This window comes from Culex quinquefasciatus, chromosome 3 (genome assembly GCF_015732765.1).
Source record: "Culex quinquefasciatus strain JHB chromosome 3, VPISU_Cqui_1.0_pri_paternal, whole genome shotgun sequence".
NCBI lineage: Eukaryota > Metazoa > Arthropoda > Insecta > Diptera > Culicidae > Culex > Culex quinquefasciatus.
This window is the reverse complement of record NC_051863.1, coordinates 170,805,231-170,820,148: the sequence shown is the minus strand read 5'-3', so window position 1 is coordinate 170,820,148 and position 14,918 is coordinate 170,805,231. Positions and strand designations below refer to the sequence as shown.

Sequence of the window (14,918 nt, the reverse complement as noted above, 5' to 3'; positions counted from 1 at the left end):
AGCCCGCAAAATTGTATGGAGCCTTGTATCGAGACACTTATAATGCTAAATTGCACGGACAAAGTTATATCCTGATAAAAAAAATACAAAATTAAAAACCTCGACAAAAAAATGCGAAATTCTAGACAATTATTATATTGCTTATTTTCTGTTTCCTAATTCTTGTATTTTTAATTGAATTTATCATGTTTTTTGCATATTATGAAATGTTTGTGAAATATCAATGTCATCATCAATAATCAATGCAAAGGTTTTCTCTTTTCTGTTCAGGATTAATGCTTCGTTTTTGGTATATTCAAGTAAAAATATCACAAATAATTTCATTGAAACAGCATTGAAAATAAAAAAAAGTTGAAATTTTCAATTTTGAATAATGACGAATGTAGAACGAGTTTTTTTTTGTACTTTTTCAATAAATAAAAATACTAGTTTATGCAACAAGTTGCAAAAAGTTGATTTTTTCAGCACGAGTCGTACATTTATCCAACGAGGTTTACCGAGTTGGATAAATTCAACGAGTGCTGAAAAAACAAGTTTTGCAACGAGTTGCTTACATTTTTTTTTTGCAATTCTGAAAAACGCTTTTTGAATGGAATTCATGTCGATCATCCATGTGTTGAGTAAATTCACCGTTCGAAACAAAAAATATTGAAAAATGTTACTTTTCGACACAAGTGTTGAAAAGTTCAACTTTTCAGCACCCATTGAAAGTATTGAAAGGTATTAATTTTCTATTTTGTTATTTGTGGTAGGGAGAAGTAGCCCGTTTCGATTCTTCGGAAGGACAGGAAAAGTTATTTCACAGCAGAATTGCAAAATTTACAAATCTTGTTCGCTACTGAGATTCAAAAACGAAGCTTTTGCTTGATTCTAGCAGTTTGGATTTGGAGCAATCGCGTCAGAAAACGTCAATCTGTGTGCTTCGTTTAACACAGACAAACGCACACACAAATATAAAAGTACTTTGTTACTCGTATCGGTTTAGTTATTCCTTACAGTTCACAGTTTCTAGTTCTGAGGATCATATTTTTCCATTTGTTCAGGTAAGTGAAAATATTATTGAAGAGTTTATTCAACAATTAAGAAAAACCATCGAAATTTATACATCTGAAGAGAACAATCATTGCCAAGAGTAAATAAGTCAAATTGTCCCATATAAAAACAAACCAAAACAGATTCAACAAGTTATCGAGTACATGCGTAGAACGTCAAGAACTCCCAAAACATAACACGTGTGTATTGTGTACGTCGGCCACACAATCATAAACCCTCCTCGCTCCATGGTTGCATAACCGTCTCAAACCCCACCAGTTCATCGCGAAGGTAAATAAATACCAAGTCCTACATATCAAATCGTGCTTGTCGATCCCACTCGCGCAGTCCTCAACCAAAATCTGTGATAAGATGAACGCCTCCCTCGCCGGATTAAGACTGATGTTGCGGGCCGGGCCCGCCGCCCAGCTGGTCCGCCGACACTTCACTGTCAATGTCACAAAGTTGGCCGGCATCCGCTGTAGTGGCAGCTTGCTGGGATCCGATCGAGTGAGAGCGGTATTGAACTCCTCAGTAGGCGGTAAGTTGACATCGCTAGGATTTTTTTTTTTAACTCGGGATGATGAAGGTTCATTTATTTTGATGGATCGCAAACTTTGGCAAGTCATCCTGATTTAGGATAGACAAACAGGTTTTGCCATTTCTCTGAAAATTAATCTTCCGAATGCGAATCTCTTTAAAAACAAAACTAGTCATGTTGATCCTGATTAAATAAATAAACCTTCGCCGAGTCTGCACGGTTCAGTTGCACTCGATCGTTCGAGGTGAAGAGACAACAGCACACATAAGCAAAGCTTCTCCTTAACCACAAAAACATGGCGTCCCGTTTCTCTGCCCTGGTGTCGCTATCAACGTTGGCCTTGGTTCTGCTCGTAGGCGTTCGGCGTTGCCATGGCGGCGACTGTTCGGTGAACAAATTCGACAAGTCCTGCATCGACCCGAAGCTGGTGGCATCCTACGATGAGATCGTCGACCTGCCGAATCACCCCGAGAAGCTGCTGGTGGACGTGCGCAATCCGGAGGAGCTGGCCGCCACCGGAGTGATCCCGACGAGCATCAATATTCCACGTAAGTTGAAGAAAAAAAACTCTTTTTATCGATTTAAATTAAAATCAAAATTTCCAGTGAAAACCGTCGCCGATGAGCTGAAACTGTCCCCGGAGGCATTCCAGGCCAAGTACGGTCGCAAGAAGCCGGCCGAAAGCGATCCCATCATCTTCAGCTGTCGGTCGGGAGTGCGCGCAGGAATGGCCGCCAACGAGGCCGACAAGCTGGGCTTCAAGAAGTGAGTCTCTCAGGTTGAATTATTTATAGCATTATGTCACGTAATTTGCGTGTTTCTTTTTTTTTTTTTGCTAACCTATAATTTCAGCGTGAAGAACTATGTCGGTTCCTGGTTGGAGTACGCGGAAAAGAATGGACTGCCAATGGATCCGTAACAACTCGGCGGATCGATTGCATTGAAAAATAATAATTCAGTTTGAGCGAAAATAAACAGTTCAGGAGTGTTTGTAAAAGAATGTCTTTGATTTAGACTGATTCACACATTACAAGCCTTTTTACTCGTTGAAAGTTTTTGTTTATTTCATTAATATGACTTTAGGAATATAATTTTTAATGTTTTGCATTACGAAAATGAAACGCAATTTCTAGCTATCTTAAAAAAAACAATCTCTTTAATTTTTAGTCAATTTAGTCAAATTCAGATATTTGTTTAAATCTCGGATTAGTTTTCAAAAAGCCGTGAGAGCCATTGGTAAACAAAGTCCTTTTTGCATCGGTACTCGACCAACTTACGAAAAACCAAAATCAAAAATGTTCGAAATTGTTCATCTACATGTCCTTCAAGTGTCCCAAACTTAAAATAAATGAAATTTTGTTTCATTTACGAGAAAAAACGAAAATTAGTGTCAGAGGTCACGGTGGCTCTTACGGCTTTTTGAAAGCTCATCCGAGAAATGGTTAATTGCCTGTTACATTACCAAATGCATTATTCCAAGATTTCATTAATTTTTGATTCGATTATCCTAAGAGAAATTTTTCCGAGGCCTCAGGATAATCGAGTCTGAACTGTCGTTTACAATCGATTGTACAAGTCTGGAGTTTTTTTTTTTTGAAAAGGACCAATGAACTAAATTTTCAGTTTTTGCTTTTTGGGTGTTTTTTAATACCTCTGACTCAAGGCGGTTTTAAAAACACCCAAAAAGCAAAAACTGAAAATTTAGTTCATTGGTCCTTTTCAAAAAAAAAAAAACTCTAGAAGTGTTTACAATTAAAATTAAAATTTCATGCAATGTTTTGCCCCTTGATATTTTTTACGAAAGGTGTAACAAAAACTTCAAACAAAAATGACCTCATATTTTTTTAACTCAACTTTAAAAAAAATCATTTTTTGGATGAAAAGTGAACTTTTCAATCGAAAATACTCTTGAAAAATAATTACCTGTACCTATTGAAGGTTTGGTATCTTCGGCAAAGTTGCATGTATTGATGATTTGGTAGGTTGAATATTACCTCTTTTTTGAGTAATATTACATAAAAAATGAGTAAAAATTAAATCAGGTTCACACCTGATGAATATTCATCAAAAACTGATGACAATTATTCATCATTTTCTAGGGTAAAATTCATCATTTTTTAGCCACACCATCTGTCACCATTTCCTGATGAATATTACCATCATTTTTTTTTCTGTGAATCGAACTAGTGTAAAGTGCATTCAAATGTTGAGACTATGGCTTGTAGTTCTGCAAGTCTGATATTTTTCAACATGAAGGACATTTTTTTACCGACATTTTGCGGAGTCCGGCGAAATATTTCGTCGGGGCGTCTACACAGAAAAAAAAGTTGAATTTTGGAATGTTGAAAATTTGGTAGGTTGAATATAACCTCTTTTTTGAGTAATATTACATAAAAAATGTGTAAAAATGTGAACCTGATGAATATTCATCAAAAACTGATGAAAATTCATTAATTTTCTGGGGTAAAATTTATCATTTTTTTTTTTGCCACAAAATCTGTCACCATTTCCTGATGATATTACCATCATTTTTTTTCTGTGTACACAGAAAAAAAAAGTTAAATTTTGGAATGTTGAAAATTTGGTAGGTTGAATATTACCTCTTTATTTGTGTAATATTACATAAAAAAATAGTAAAAATGTGAACCTGATGAATATTCATCAAAAACTGATGAAAATTCATCTTTTTTTGGGGTAAAATTTATCATTTATTTTGCCACAAAATCTGTCACCATTTCCTGATGAATATTTCCATCATTTTTTTTTCTGTGTAGCTTTCTTTGAAATAACCCAAAACTCTAAGCTGGAAACCTAAAAACGACCGAATAAAAATCTTTTCTTTGTACAATTCGTATTGAAAATACAGCAAGAGATTGCCCGGATACAAATTCGAGCTTAAAGCCTTGCTAAACTTAGAGTATTTAGTTCAGAAGCTATTTATTACCAAACATGTTTTTATGTTTTTTTCATTAAGAGGCAGTATTTGTAAATATTGCTCGGTTTGTTCTAGAGGTCGTATCGAGGTGCTCGGAATTGGATGAAACTTTCAGCGTTTGTTTGTCTATACATGAGATGAACTCATGCCAAATATGAGCCCTCTACGACTAAGGGAAGTGGGGTAAAACGGGCTTTGAAGTTTGAGGTCGAAAAAACATTAAAAATCTTAAAATTGCTCGCATTTCCGTAAAACTTCTTCAATTCCAACTCTCGTAGATGCATTTGAAAGGTCTTTTGAAGCACTTCAAAATGTGCCATAGACATCCAGTATTGGTTTGATTTTTTCTCATAGCTTTTGCAAATTACTGTTAAAAATGGATTTTTTTAAAACCTTAATATCTTTTTCCAACAGCCTCCAACACCCATACTCCTATAGGTCAAAAGATAGGTAATTTCATGATACGACGATACGATACGACCTGTTACACATTGGAGAAAAACTCACTCTTAAATTAATTTTATTAGGTCCTTTTACCCAAAAGGTTCCCAACATTTTTTTTTTCAATCTTCTGCCATATTACACCATGACATTCGGGACTCCGCAAATTGTCGGGAAAGAGCCCTTCTTGCATGGTGTCAAATATCAGACTAGCCGAATTTTTTTATCTTAAGTTTGTTCTAGGAAACACACCGTCACGGGATTGAAACTCGTCTGAAAAACCTGTATCATTTTCTCATTCGGAACAGTGGCGCCACGTGGTGGTAGCTGCCCTGTTTATTACACTGTGAAATTATCCATGGCCAATCCAAGGAACCAGAAGGTGACAACAGAAATGTCCGTCCAAAATGGGTGCTGCAAAAAAACTCATTATTTTTCACAAATTTTCAAACAAATCAGCAACGAATTACAAGTTTGACAGTCGAACTACACTTAAAAGTTGGTTTTGTTATTTGTTTTTGCAAAACCGCATATTTTTAACGAAAGTGTCAAAAATATTCGTAATCACCTTTTGCCTCTTGGTGGCGCTTCGTGTTAGTATGTGTGTGGTCTGTGTTTGCGGACGTGCACGCAGAACACAGATCAGTGAGAACTAGCGAAAATGATTCAATTTCTTCTGATACAAGTCGCCATATTGAAATTGCTTAAAGATTCATACCCGTGACACCGTGCTTCTATTATCCGAAGTGATTTTTTGTCAAGGTCTTCGGATAATCGAGTCTGGACTGCATACGATTAATTTCTATAGAAAAAGTTATTTTAAAAATGAGTAATGTTTAAGTCAAGCTCTTATTTCTAAAAAGCCCTGATTATAAACTATAATTTTTTTGAAGACACCAAATCGATCAGAAAATCTCTTTTCGAGATACGCATATTTTTATTTTATAGCTTTTTTGGTATGGAGAAACAAATGATGCAAAATGATTTACTTGGACACATTAAATCGAAAACGTAGAGAATTAATCAAGATATTGCAATGTCTTAACCCTTAACAATTCTTTAAGCTAAAACATTTTCCCTACGAAAGGCTTTGTTATCAGTGAAATGTTGAAGCAAGCCACATGTAGAGTTAAACCCCGAACCTTATCACAAGGTTTTAAAACGTTAGCAATTTCTTATCAATCAACTGTAGGAAAAACGTTTTACTGTTACTATTTACTAGTTATTAATATCACGGGACCATTACTAAAAAATTCTCCTTCATTCGTTACATTTACTTTTTTGTTTATGAAGAAACATAATAAAAATGCTATTTTCTTTTTTGTACTAAAAGAGCAGTTCAAAAAGTAAGAAATCTTCAGCACTAACTCAAGTTTTCACGAAAACTGATTTATTTTTCAGCTCCGACTCAATGTTAATCCCAAGTCATAATGATGTCTGCGAAAAACCCGTTTGACATCACTGACCGTTTCACTTCCCCAATTCTTGAGGCACTTGTTTTGTTCGCATCTTCATTCCTTCTTATACTAACCGGTCTTGAGTTCTAAATTTAACCGGGCTTCGGACACTCCCGCAAATTTGGTATACATAAAAAGGTACATAAAAGTGGAGCCAGCCTAAAACGCCGAGTCATGGTGACTTTGCAGAAACAACCCGGTCTGCAGATCAAACCCCGATTTCACCGTGACACGTGAGAGTGCGGAAAGTTATTTACTTCTTCTCTTGATTTTTCGCTTTAATTCGCGACGAAGTTGGTTAAAAGGGTAGAGAGCTGTAATTTTGGAATCATTTTTGAATTTGTTTAAAAAAAATCTAGCCTAAAATAAGTTTGATTGAAAACTAAAAAAATAGTTATTGTCAAAATGTATAAAAAAATACAATAAGATAATTATTTATTTCATGTTTTAATGTTTTGTTTAAGCAAAGCAAAAATAAATAAATTGAAAACTGCTTTTAAAATATTTACCAAAAAAACTGAGCAATGTTTCTACTAAAAGTCCAAATAGGTGAACGACTAGCGAGCATCAAATATTAAGTCACCACAATCAAGCCGGCGAGGGAACACTTGGTAGGTTCCAGCGATAATTAGCGGCCAGTGTTGATGTGTGCGAGCATCACACCCGGACACACATTTTCACATCGCTATATACCACATCAAAGCAGGCTTCGTGTATAACCGATGGATTTCAAGTCTTGGACTGATCCCACGGCTGGCTTTGTGGTGGCACCTCAGTTGTAACCAAGCAACGGAACGTAGTACATTCCAACTGAGCCCAGCGACATCGCGTTACTTGACCTTTCTTGCACCTTAGTAGCGAGCCAGCATTCCGTTTGATGTGTGCTGCACTTCTTAACTGGGTAAATATTGTTAAGTGATTTTTATTTTGTTAGTGAGAAAGTGGCGAAATTTGTAGAAAGCTTTTGTGTTACTCTCAACTATTTAAATTCAAATAATGAATGATCGAATTAAGTGTGATAAATTTTTTTTTGAAGCTGTGTTTTATAGTCTCGAAAATGATTTAAAGATTAAAAAAAGAAATCAAAGCCGTGTAACTAGATTGTAACAATATTGAACAACAATCAAAAAAAAACTCAAAAGATAACCTATATGAATACCAAATAGAAATTTGGTGTGAACAACACTCTGAGAAAACAAATAACGGAACAAGAGTTATCTTGAATCATATACCTAAGGAAGACATGTATATTTATCGGGCACCTTATATTAACTCATCAGCACTTTGTGACGTTCGGTTGCAGTTTCCAAAAAGAGCAGAGAATATCGCAAAAAAGTGATATGACGGACGTTTAGTTTTTCGCCAAGTTAGGCCGTTGCAAATATTTTTCAAAGTCGAAAATTTACCAGAAAACCTTCAAAAAATACTTTTGGATGTTAAATTGAACGTTAAATTCACTTTTAAGTGGAATCTTCACATTTTTTTATCTGTGAGAAAAACTTGAAAAAACTGTGGTCCAGATCGCAAAATTAAGTGGAAAATGGATTTTCCGAAAAATGGTGACGTTTTGGAGCTCTAGTGTCTTCAGAAGAGTTTTTGCAAATGGAAAGGGGCAACTTTTGGTTTGGTTGAAAATTAGGTTGGTTCACGATTAGGGTGATTTTGAAAATCTAACTTTACATGAATATTTTTGGGAATTTTGCTGTCTTGTAGAAAGTTGTTGGGCTCGCGAATCCAAGCAACTTTGTCCAAGACACCAAAAGTTAATCTCGTAATCTACGCCTCCTATGACCGAATTTATAGAAAGCATCTGAGCAAACCATCAAAAATCAGTTTTTTGAACAAGGCATTCCAGGGTTAAGCTTTAGGGTGCACAGCAACCAAGGAAGTTGTTGTCTTATTCCAAAATTGTCAAACTTACAAACCCAATCCTGCAAGAATCTGATTGTAAAAAAGACAAACTGTTGTTAATTACAACGAAGACAGTAATTTAGGGGATGAATAAAAAAATATATCAATAGTTCCCGGAGTTTTTAAGATACTAAAATGCCTGTAACATAAATCTGGGTGCAAAAACTATGGTTGATGTGTACCGTTAAGAGAAAAGCGATATTTGGAGCACTAAAAAACGAACATTTTTATTTTTGACAGGTCAATTTGAACTTAAGGGTCAAAAGTCAGAACCATTTCAAGGTAAAAAAGATGCAAATTTGAACCATAAATATCTCGAAAAGGCGCAAGCCAAACTGTAAGCACCAGGTTGCATTTGAAAGAGGAAATCTCACCCAAACGAAAAATATATCTCAAAATCTGCAACAGTGAATTTGCTGCAGAAAATGTTATATTTTATTACATTTTTTGCAGCAAGCCCATAGATCATTTTTGCCCGCGTGTAAACACGTCAGCGATCTGCAGTTCTCACCAACACATAGAATGCTGGCGCGTCCCCGAGAAACAATCTAGAGAGAACATTATGTTCGCGCTCTGTCCCTCACCATTCATCAAGCGTCCAAGGCGCGGTGGTAGCGTGTCGGATCAGCAACCTAGAAGTTGATGGTTCAATCCTCGTTCTGTTAAGGTTTTTTTTTTCTGCAATACAATCAATCTGCCGTCGGTAATGTCGATAATTGTCGGTAACGGGCAAAAATGTCATACCCCTTTATCGCAAAAAATGCATGAGGACAGTTTTCATGCAGATTCTGATATACTTTCATGCTGCCATGCATCAAAATCATGCGACCGCCGGTTGGGTGTAGCACTATAAACGCTGAAAAAATCTTAGGGGTGTTTTTCTTTAAACTCAAGATATCTTCATTTGAAAAAGTCTATTTTCAAGGGAAAACCATAATCGAAAATTGTTTAAATATATGTTTTTTTCCATGTAATTTTGCCCGCTGAATCTGAATTTGCCCTGAATTTTTGGTCATAAGTTGGGTTTATATAATTATTTTTAAAAGAAAACCCTTTTGAAATGTAATTATCGTAACCTTCAACTTTGCCGATGCCATCAACTCGATCTAATGGTGCTTCTTGGATTGCCCTTTTCTATGAACCGCTTCCAAATTTGCATGGAGACTTGTAAGGAGAAACCAATCTTCAATCATGCAAAATGACTATTTTGAACATCTATAGTTACTCAAAAGCGTTTTAAGCTAAAAAAACAAGTAAATTGTAACGTATAATTTTACCCAGTTTTTTTTTTAACCCACAGCAAAGGTCGCAAATGTGTTAAATTACCTAAATTTAGGAGGTTGTTGTTGTTAATTCCTTTATTTCTGGCAGCTTTAACCTTCTTGGTCATTCGCAGCCTTATTTAGGAGATAAAATAACACATTTTTTGACAAAAATTTCTCAACTTTGATTAGTCATATTTTTTTTATAATGCATAGATTTATTAGTCGTTGACAATCAAGAAGAATATTTGCGACGGCCGATTACACAATTGTTACAATATTTAAAGCATTTTATGATTTTTCCGTCTATGTGGATCAATCGGACCGCGCACTGGACTCACAATCCAGAGGTTGCTGGTTCGAATCCCACAGCGGACGCTCTTAAATTCTTAAATTAGTCGCTCCGTGCCGTACTCAAACACTTAAGAGCCCAGGGCGGCGAAGTCCTTGTAGATAAAAGGAAGACTCTGGTGGTTGGTACTAACAATAGTGACCGACAGCTATAAAGTCAACTTTGTCGTAATGTTTTTCCTGAACAAATTTTTTAAACTCGTACTTTAAAACAGACTTTTTTTAAATAGCCTGACAAGAATTAACAAAAAAAAACTAACTTAATCCACCTATGTGGTTGATGCCTTCCTCACTTTATACCAACAATGTGTAATATTGGTTTGGACACATATTTCTGCTATTTTTTTTAGGTCCAGAAAAATAAGTACACAGATACAATTTAAGTTGTCATAACTCGAGACAGGGTTGCCAGATTTTCAATTATGTGGACTCCTTGGAAAGATCTCTCGATTACCTAACCAATGATGGGTCGGATGATGGATCCGGACATCTTTTACATGCATTTAAGTAAGATCCGGCTTCAAAAAAGTACATAAATATCACTTAAGTGGTCATAAATCGAGACAGGGTTGCCAGATCTTCGATGTTGTGGACTCGTTGGAAAGGTCTCTTGATAACCTAATCAACAATGGGTCGGATGATGGATCCGGACATCGTTTACATACATTTAAGTGAGATTCGGCTTCAAAAAAGTACATAAATATCACTTAAGTGGTCATAACTCGAGACAGGGTTGCCAGATCTTCAATGTCGTCGACTCGTTGGAAAGGTCTCTTGATTACCTAACCAACGATGGGTCGGATGATGGATCCGGACATCGTTTACATGCATTTAAGTGAGATCCGGCTTCAAAAAAGTACATAAATATCGCTTAAGTGGTCATAACTCGAGACAGGGTTGCCAGATCTTCAATGTCGTCGACTCGTTGGAAAGGTCTCTTGATTACCTAACCAACGATGGGTCGGATGATGGATCCGGACATCGTTTACATGCATTTAATTGAGATCCGGCTTCAAAAAAGTACATAAATATCACTTAAGTGGTCATAACTCGAGACAGGGTTGCCAGATCTTCGATGTTGTGGACTTGTTGGAAAGGTCTCTTGATTACCTAACCAACGATGGGTTGGATGATGGATCCGGACATCGTTTACATGCATATAATTGAGATCCGGATATATGAGAAAACACATTTTTATACATAACTTTTGAACTACTTATCGAAACTTCAAACAATTCAATAGCGATGTATGGGACCCTAAACCAAGTCGAATGCAACTGGTTCGATCAAAATCGGTTCAGCCAGTGCTGAGAAAACTTGGCAAGATTTTTGAACACATACATACATACACACACACACACATACACACACACACACAGACATTTGTTCAGTTTTCGATTCTGAGTCGATATGTATATATGAAGGTGGGTATTCGAGCTTTTTATGAAAAGTTCATTTTTAGAGCAGGATTATAGCCTTACCTCAGTGAGGAAGGCAAAAGTATTGTTAAATTTTTTAAGGCCGTTGCAACATATTTTTCAAATATCCTAAAAAAAGTCATGATAAAAGAAGTTTGATTTACTGTAAACAAAGTAAATTGCATTTTAATGCACTAACTATTTTTGTTTACCATGTTTTTGCTCGTTTAAAAATATTTAGAATTATGATGAATATCGAATTTAACCACGATAAAAACCTTTTTTTTTCGAACAAAAAACAAACGTCAATTCTTAAATAATTTGGAACAAATGATTGCAAAAAACTGGACAAGTGTCTTGTGCATTTTTAAACACTTTTTTCATTTAAGTGTTGAAAGCATGGCTCGAGATTTCAATTTTCATATTTTTTAGTCAGAGTCAAAGGAAATAAACTTAAAAAAGAAACTTGCTACTTTCTAAAAAGACAAAAATTAAAATAAAAAAGGTTTTGAACAAATCGACGGTAACATTTCAAAAGGCATCATGTACATTTTAACACTTTCTGGGTTATTGTATATTCTGAAAGTACTTCTAATAAGCTACCTCTCCACCAAAAATGAGCAAAAGTTACTTCAGTAAAGTCTGTTTAATCATGATTTTAAATAAAGTAACATAAACAAAATCTCGGCCATCAGCAGTCCCTGTTTATATAGCCCTGTCAAACTGTCAAACAAAAGGCTACATAAACCTCGTGACGAAAAAAACAGCAACATGAAAAAAGCGACATGTACATTCGGCGAAGAAAAACGAATCATAACAAAGCGCCCCCCTCAGTGACAGCAGGGTGATATCGACGTTGGTGGTTTCAAAAGAAGTTATGTTTGTTTTTCTCAAATAAAATTACGGAAATAATGTTTTATTGAATATGGATGATCAAGTATCAACAAAAGCAACGTTTTTCATCGTTTGTTATCATTAGAACATCTTATTTTGCTTTTATATAAAAATGGTAATTGAAAATGGATGCTCAACATTCAAATGCGTTTTTCTCAAAACGCATGGTTTGTACATGATGCTTTTTGAAATGTTGGCATCGAAATGTCTTCTGGATACCGTTTTGACCATATGTTTAATAATTTTTCAAAAATCATTGTTTAATTAAAAATTCAATTTATTTCAATACATTTTTTGCAATTTAGTAAAGATTAAAAAAATGCAAATCATGCTCAACTTGCAACGAGTGCCTCAACAACGATTCCAAAAAAAAAACAAGGGCCACATGAATCAATCAACTTCAATGCTTTACTTCAAAGGGAACGATAAAAAATCGAATCCCCATTATCACCCCCTAAAAATAAACATAATAACCCCAAAAACAAGAAACCGATAAGCTATCTATTTATTCACCCACCGCCAGTGCCCTTTTCTTTAATTCAGTCCCAAACTTTCCATTGCCCTCGCCAGGTCTCCAACTTGTTCACCGCCGGCAACAGCATGTCGATCGCCACCTACGAGGAAGTCCTGGACCTGCCGAACCACCCGGAAAAGCTGCTGATTGACGTCCGTGGCGTGGACGAGGTCGCCTCAACGGGGGCCATCCCGACTGCCGTCAACATTCCACGTGAGTTTGGCTTTGCGTCACCAATTTAAGGGGAAACTCAATGACTCGACAAAATTCATTTTCCACAAGTGGACCAAGTGGAGAAGGCCTTTGCGCCGGAGACCACTTCGGAGGAGTTTTTGAAACTGTACGGAGTTGCGAAGCCGGACAAGGATCGCTACATCATAATGTCCTGTCGAACGGGACGTCGTAGCCAGATGGCGCTGGACACGATCAGTGCGCTGGGGTATTCCAAGTAAGGGAATTTGGTTTCCTACAAGTTTGTTACGAAAGGTTGTGCGTGGATCATCATCGTAACCTTCCATCAACCTCTATCATATCGTTTTGCTCTCTAACATTGTCTGCTTTTTGTTCAATTTGGTTTTTTCTGTGTTGTCGAAAATGAGCGATTCTCTACGAAATGTATTAATTCTCAAATTTACCGAAAATGTGTACAAAGTTCTGAAGTCCGGCATCAAATAAATAAAATTCATAAATTTTTATACACGATTTCATGAATGAATAAATGAAATCAAGAAAAGTATCACGAAATCATTAATAAATTGTTCACGAATTCATAAATCGAAATTCATGATTTCTCCCAAACATTTTTTTCCGTGTATGGTGGATAAAATTTGACTTTTCGCCTTACCTGGCAGGCTTCATTGTATGGCCAAATATAAGCTTGATTGTGCAAAAGATTGATTATGGGGAAATTTATTTTTGTAGTTTAGCCTTTTTTGCGATTTGAATTCGATACATTTTTTTACTGCTCTGTTTGTTAATCTTTGGCTACAATTTAAATAAAATCAATATTTTCTAAAATTCAAGACAGTGTTAGTTAAGCTTGAAAACTGATCAAAATTTATGTTTATGGGGCATTTTTAAAAAGCATTTCTATTATTAGAACGTGTACACCAAAAGTTCGATTTTTTTGCTGCAAAATTTTCTTCAACCCAAATTCGTAGAGAGTTTCTCAAATATTTGTCTTCTTTTTTCTCCTCTCCTCACCCCCATGCAGTTCCCACCGTCGAGCAGGCCCTGCAGCTGCCAGCGGATGAGTTCAAGGCCAAGTACGGGCGCGACAAGCCCACGCCGGAAACCGAGGTTATCTTTTCCTGCAAGCTGGGAGGCCGGGCGCAGACCGCAACCAACACAGCCCTCGGACTAGGGTTTACCAAGTATGTTTTTTTTTAATTATGGGAAAGGTCTTCTTCTGCGGTGTTGGGTTCTTTTCAGTCATCATCATTGTCATCAAATTTTACTACTTTGTTATTTTGCTTAAAAAACTATTTATATGTAAACACTAACGCTTTCTTTTTAATTGCAGTGCCAAAAACTACAAGGGTTCCTGGACCGAGTGGGCTGCCAAGCAGGGCAAGTGATTTGGAAGAAATAAAGTATTAATTGCATATTCAATAAATTATTAAGCACTAAAAATTTACACTTGTTAGAAAATTCTTAATCCGAAATACTTCAATTCTTCAATATTCAATTTCCCGTCTCGAAAATTTCTGGATTTTCCATAAAAAAGAAATTCCCGTTTCCCAGAAAATGTGTTAATATCTCTGGAATTCCCGAGATTTAAGTGAACGTATCGCAGCAATGTTTTGAAATTTCATAAGAAAAAAAAAATAAGAACCTAATTTTATGTATTTTAATTCAATTTACTGTTCTCTTTTGATTAACCAGATCTTCTGAAAATTTAATCTCTGTGTTTATTTTGAATTAGATTGATTTTTCTTTAATTTTTAACGACATAAATAAGAAATTATGATATAATTTGTTTTGCGTTACGTAATGAAAAAAAAACGCAAAAAAATAGTTTATATCTCTTTAAAAAAAAATTAACACCCTGCCCAACCTTTTTGACTGAATTTTTACATTTTTGATCGTCAAAATAAGGATTGCACATTTTCTCGTGATTTATTTGGTGGAATCGGTTCTCAGATGACCAGCGAATTCGATTA

At 35.7% G+C, this 14,918-nt stretch overlaps 2 protein-coding genes across 5 annotated transcripts; both read left to right on the top strand.

Annotated features, from left to right (window-relative positions):
• Positions 1 to 925: 925 nt before the first annotated feature.
• On the top strand, positions 926 to 14,392 carry LOC6047013 (rhodanese domain-containing protein CG4456). 4 transcript variants are annotated; one of them, XM_038264268.1, is made up of 4 exons: positions 926 to 1,043; positions 12,813 to 12,969; positions 13,970 to 14,129; positions 14,279 to 14,392. In XM_038264268.1, exons 2-4 carry the CDS (start codon positions 12,843 to 12,845, stop codon positions 14,331 to 14,333), a joined length of 342 nt encoding a protein of 113 aa, XP_038120196.1. In that variant the 5' UTR covers positions 926 to 1,043; positions 12,813 to 12,842; the 3' UTR covers positions 14,334 to 14,392. The 4 variants fall into 4 exon arrangements, with proteins under 4 accessions (XP_038120196.1, XP_038120197.1, XP_038120195.1 ...); XM_038264269.1 differs by lacking the exon at positions 926 to 1,043 and adding an exon at positions 1,196 to 1,323; XM_038264266.1 differs by lacking the exon at positions 926 to 1,043 and adding an exon at positions 7,155 to 7,307.
• Positions 1,316 to 2,570, top strand: LOC6047014 (rhodanese domain-containing protein CG4456). Its single transcript, XM_001864090.2, has 4 exons — positions 1,316 to 1,573; positions 1,930 to 2,121; positions 2,179 to 2,338; positions 2,426 to 2,570. The coding sequence occupies exons 1-4, from the start codon at positions 1,405 to 1,407 to the stop codon at positions 2,490 to 2,492; spliced, it is 588 nt and encodes a 195-aa protein (XP_001864125.2). The 5' UTR covers positions 1,316 to 1,404; the 3' UTR covers positions 2,493 to 2,570.
• Positions 14,393 to 14,918: the final 526 nt, after the last annotated feature.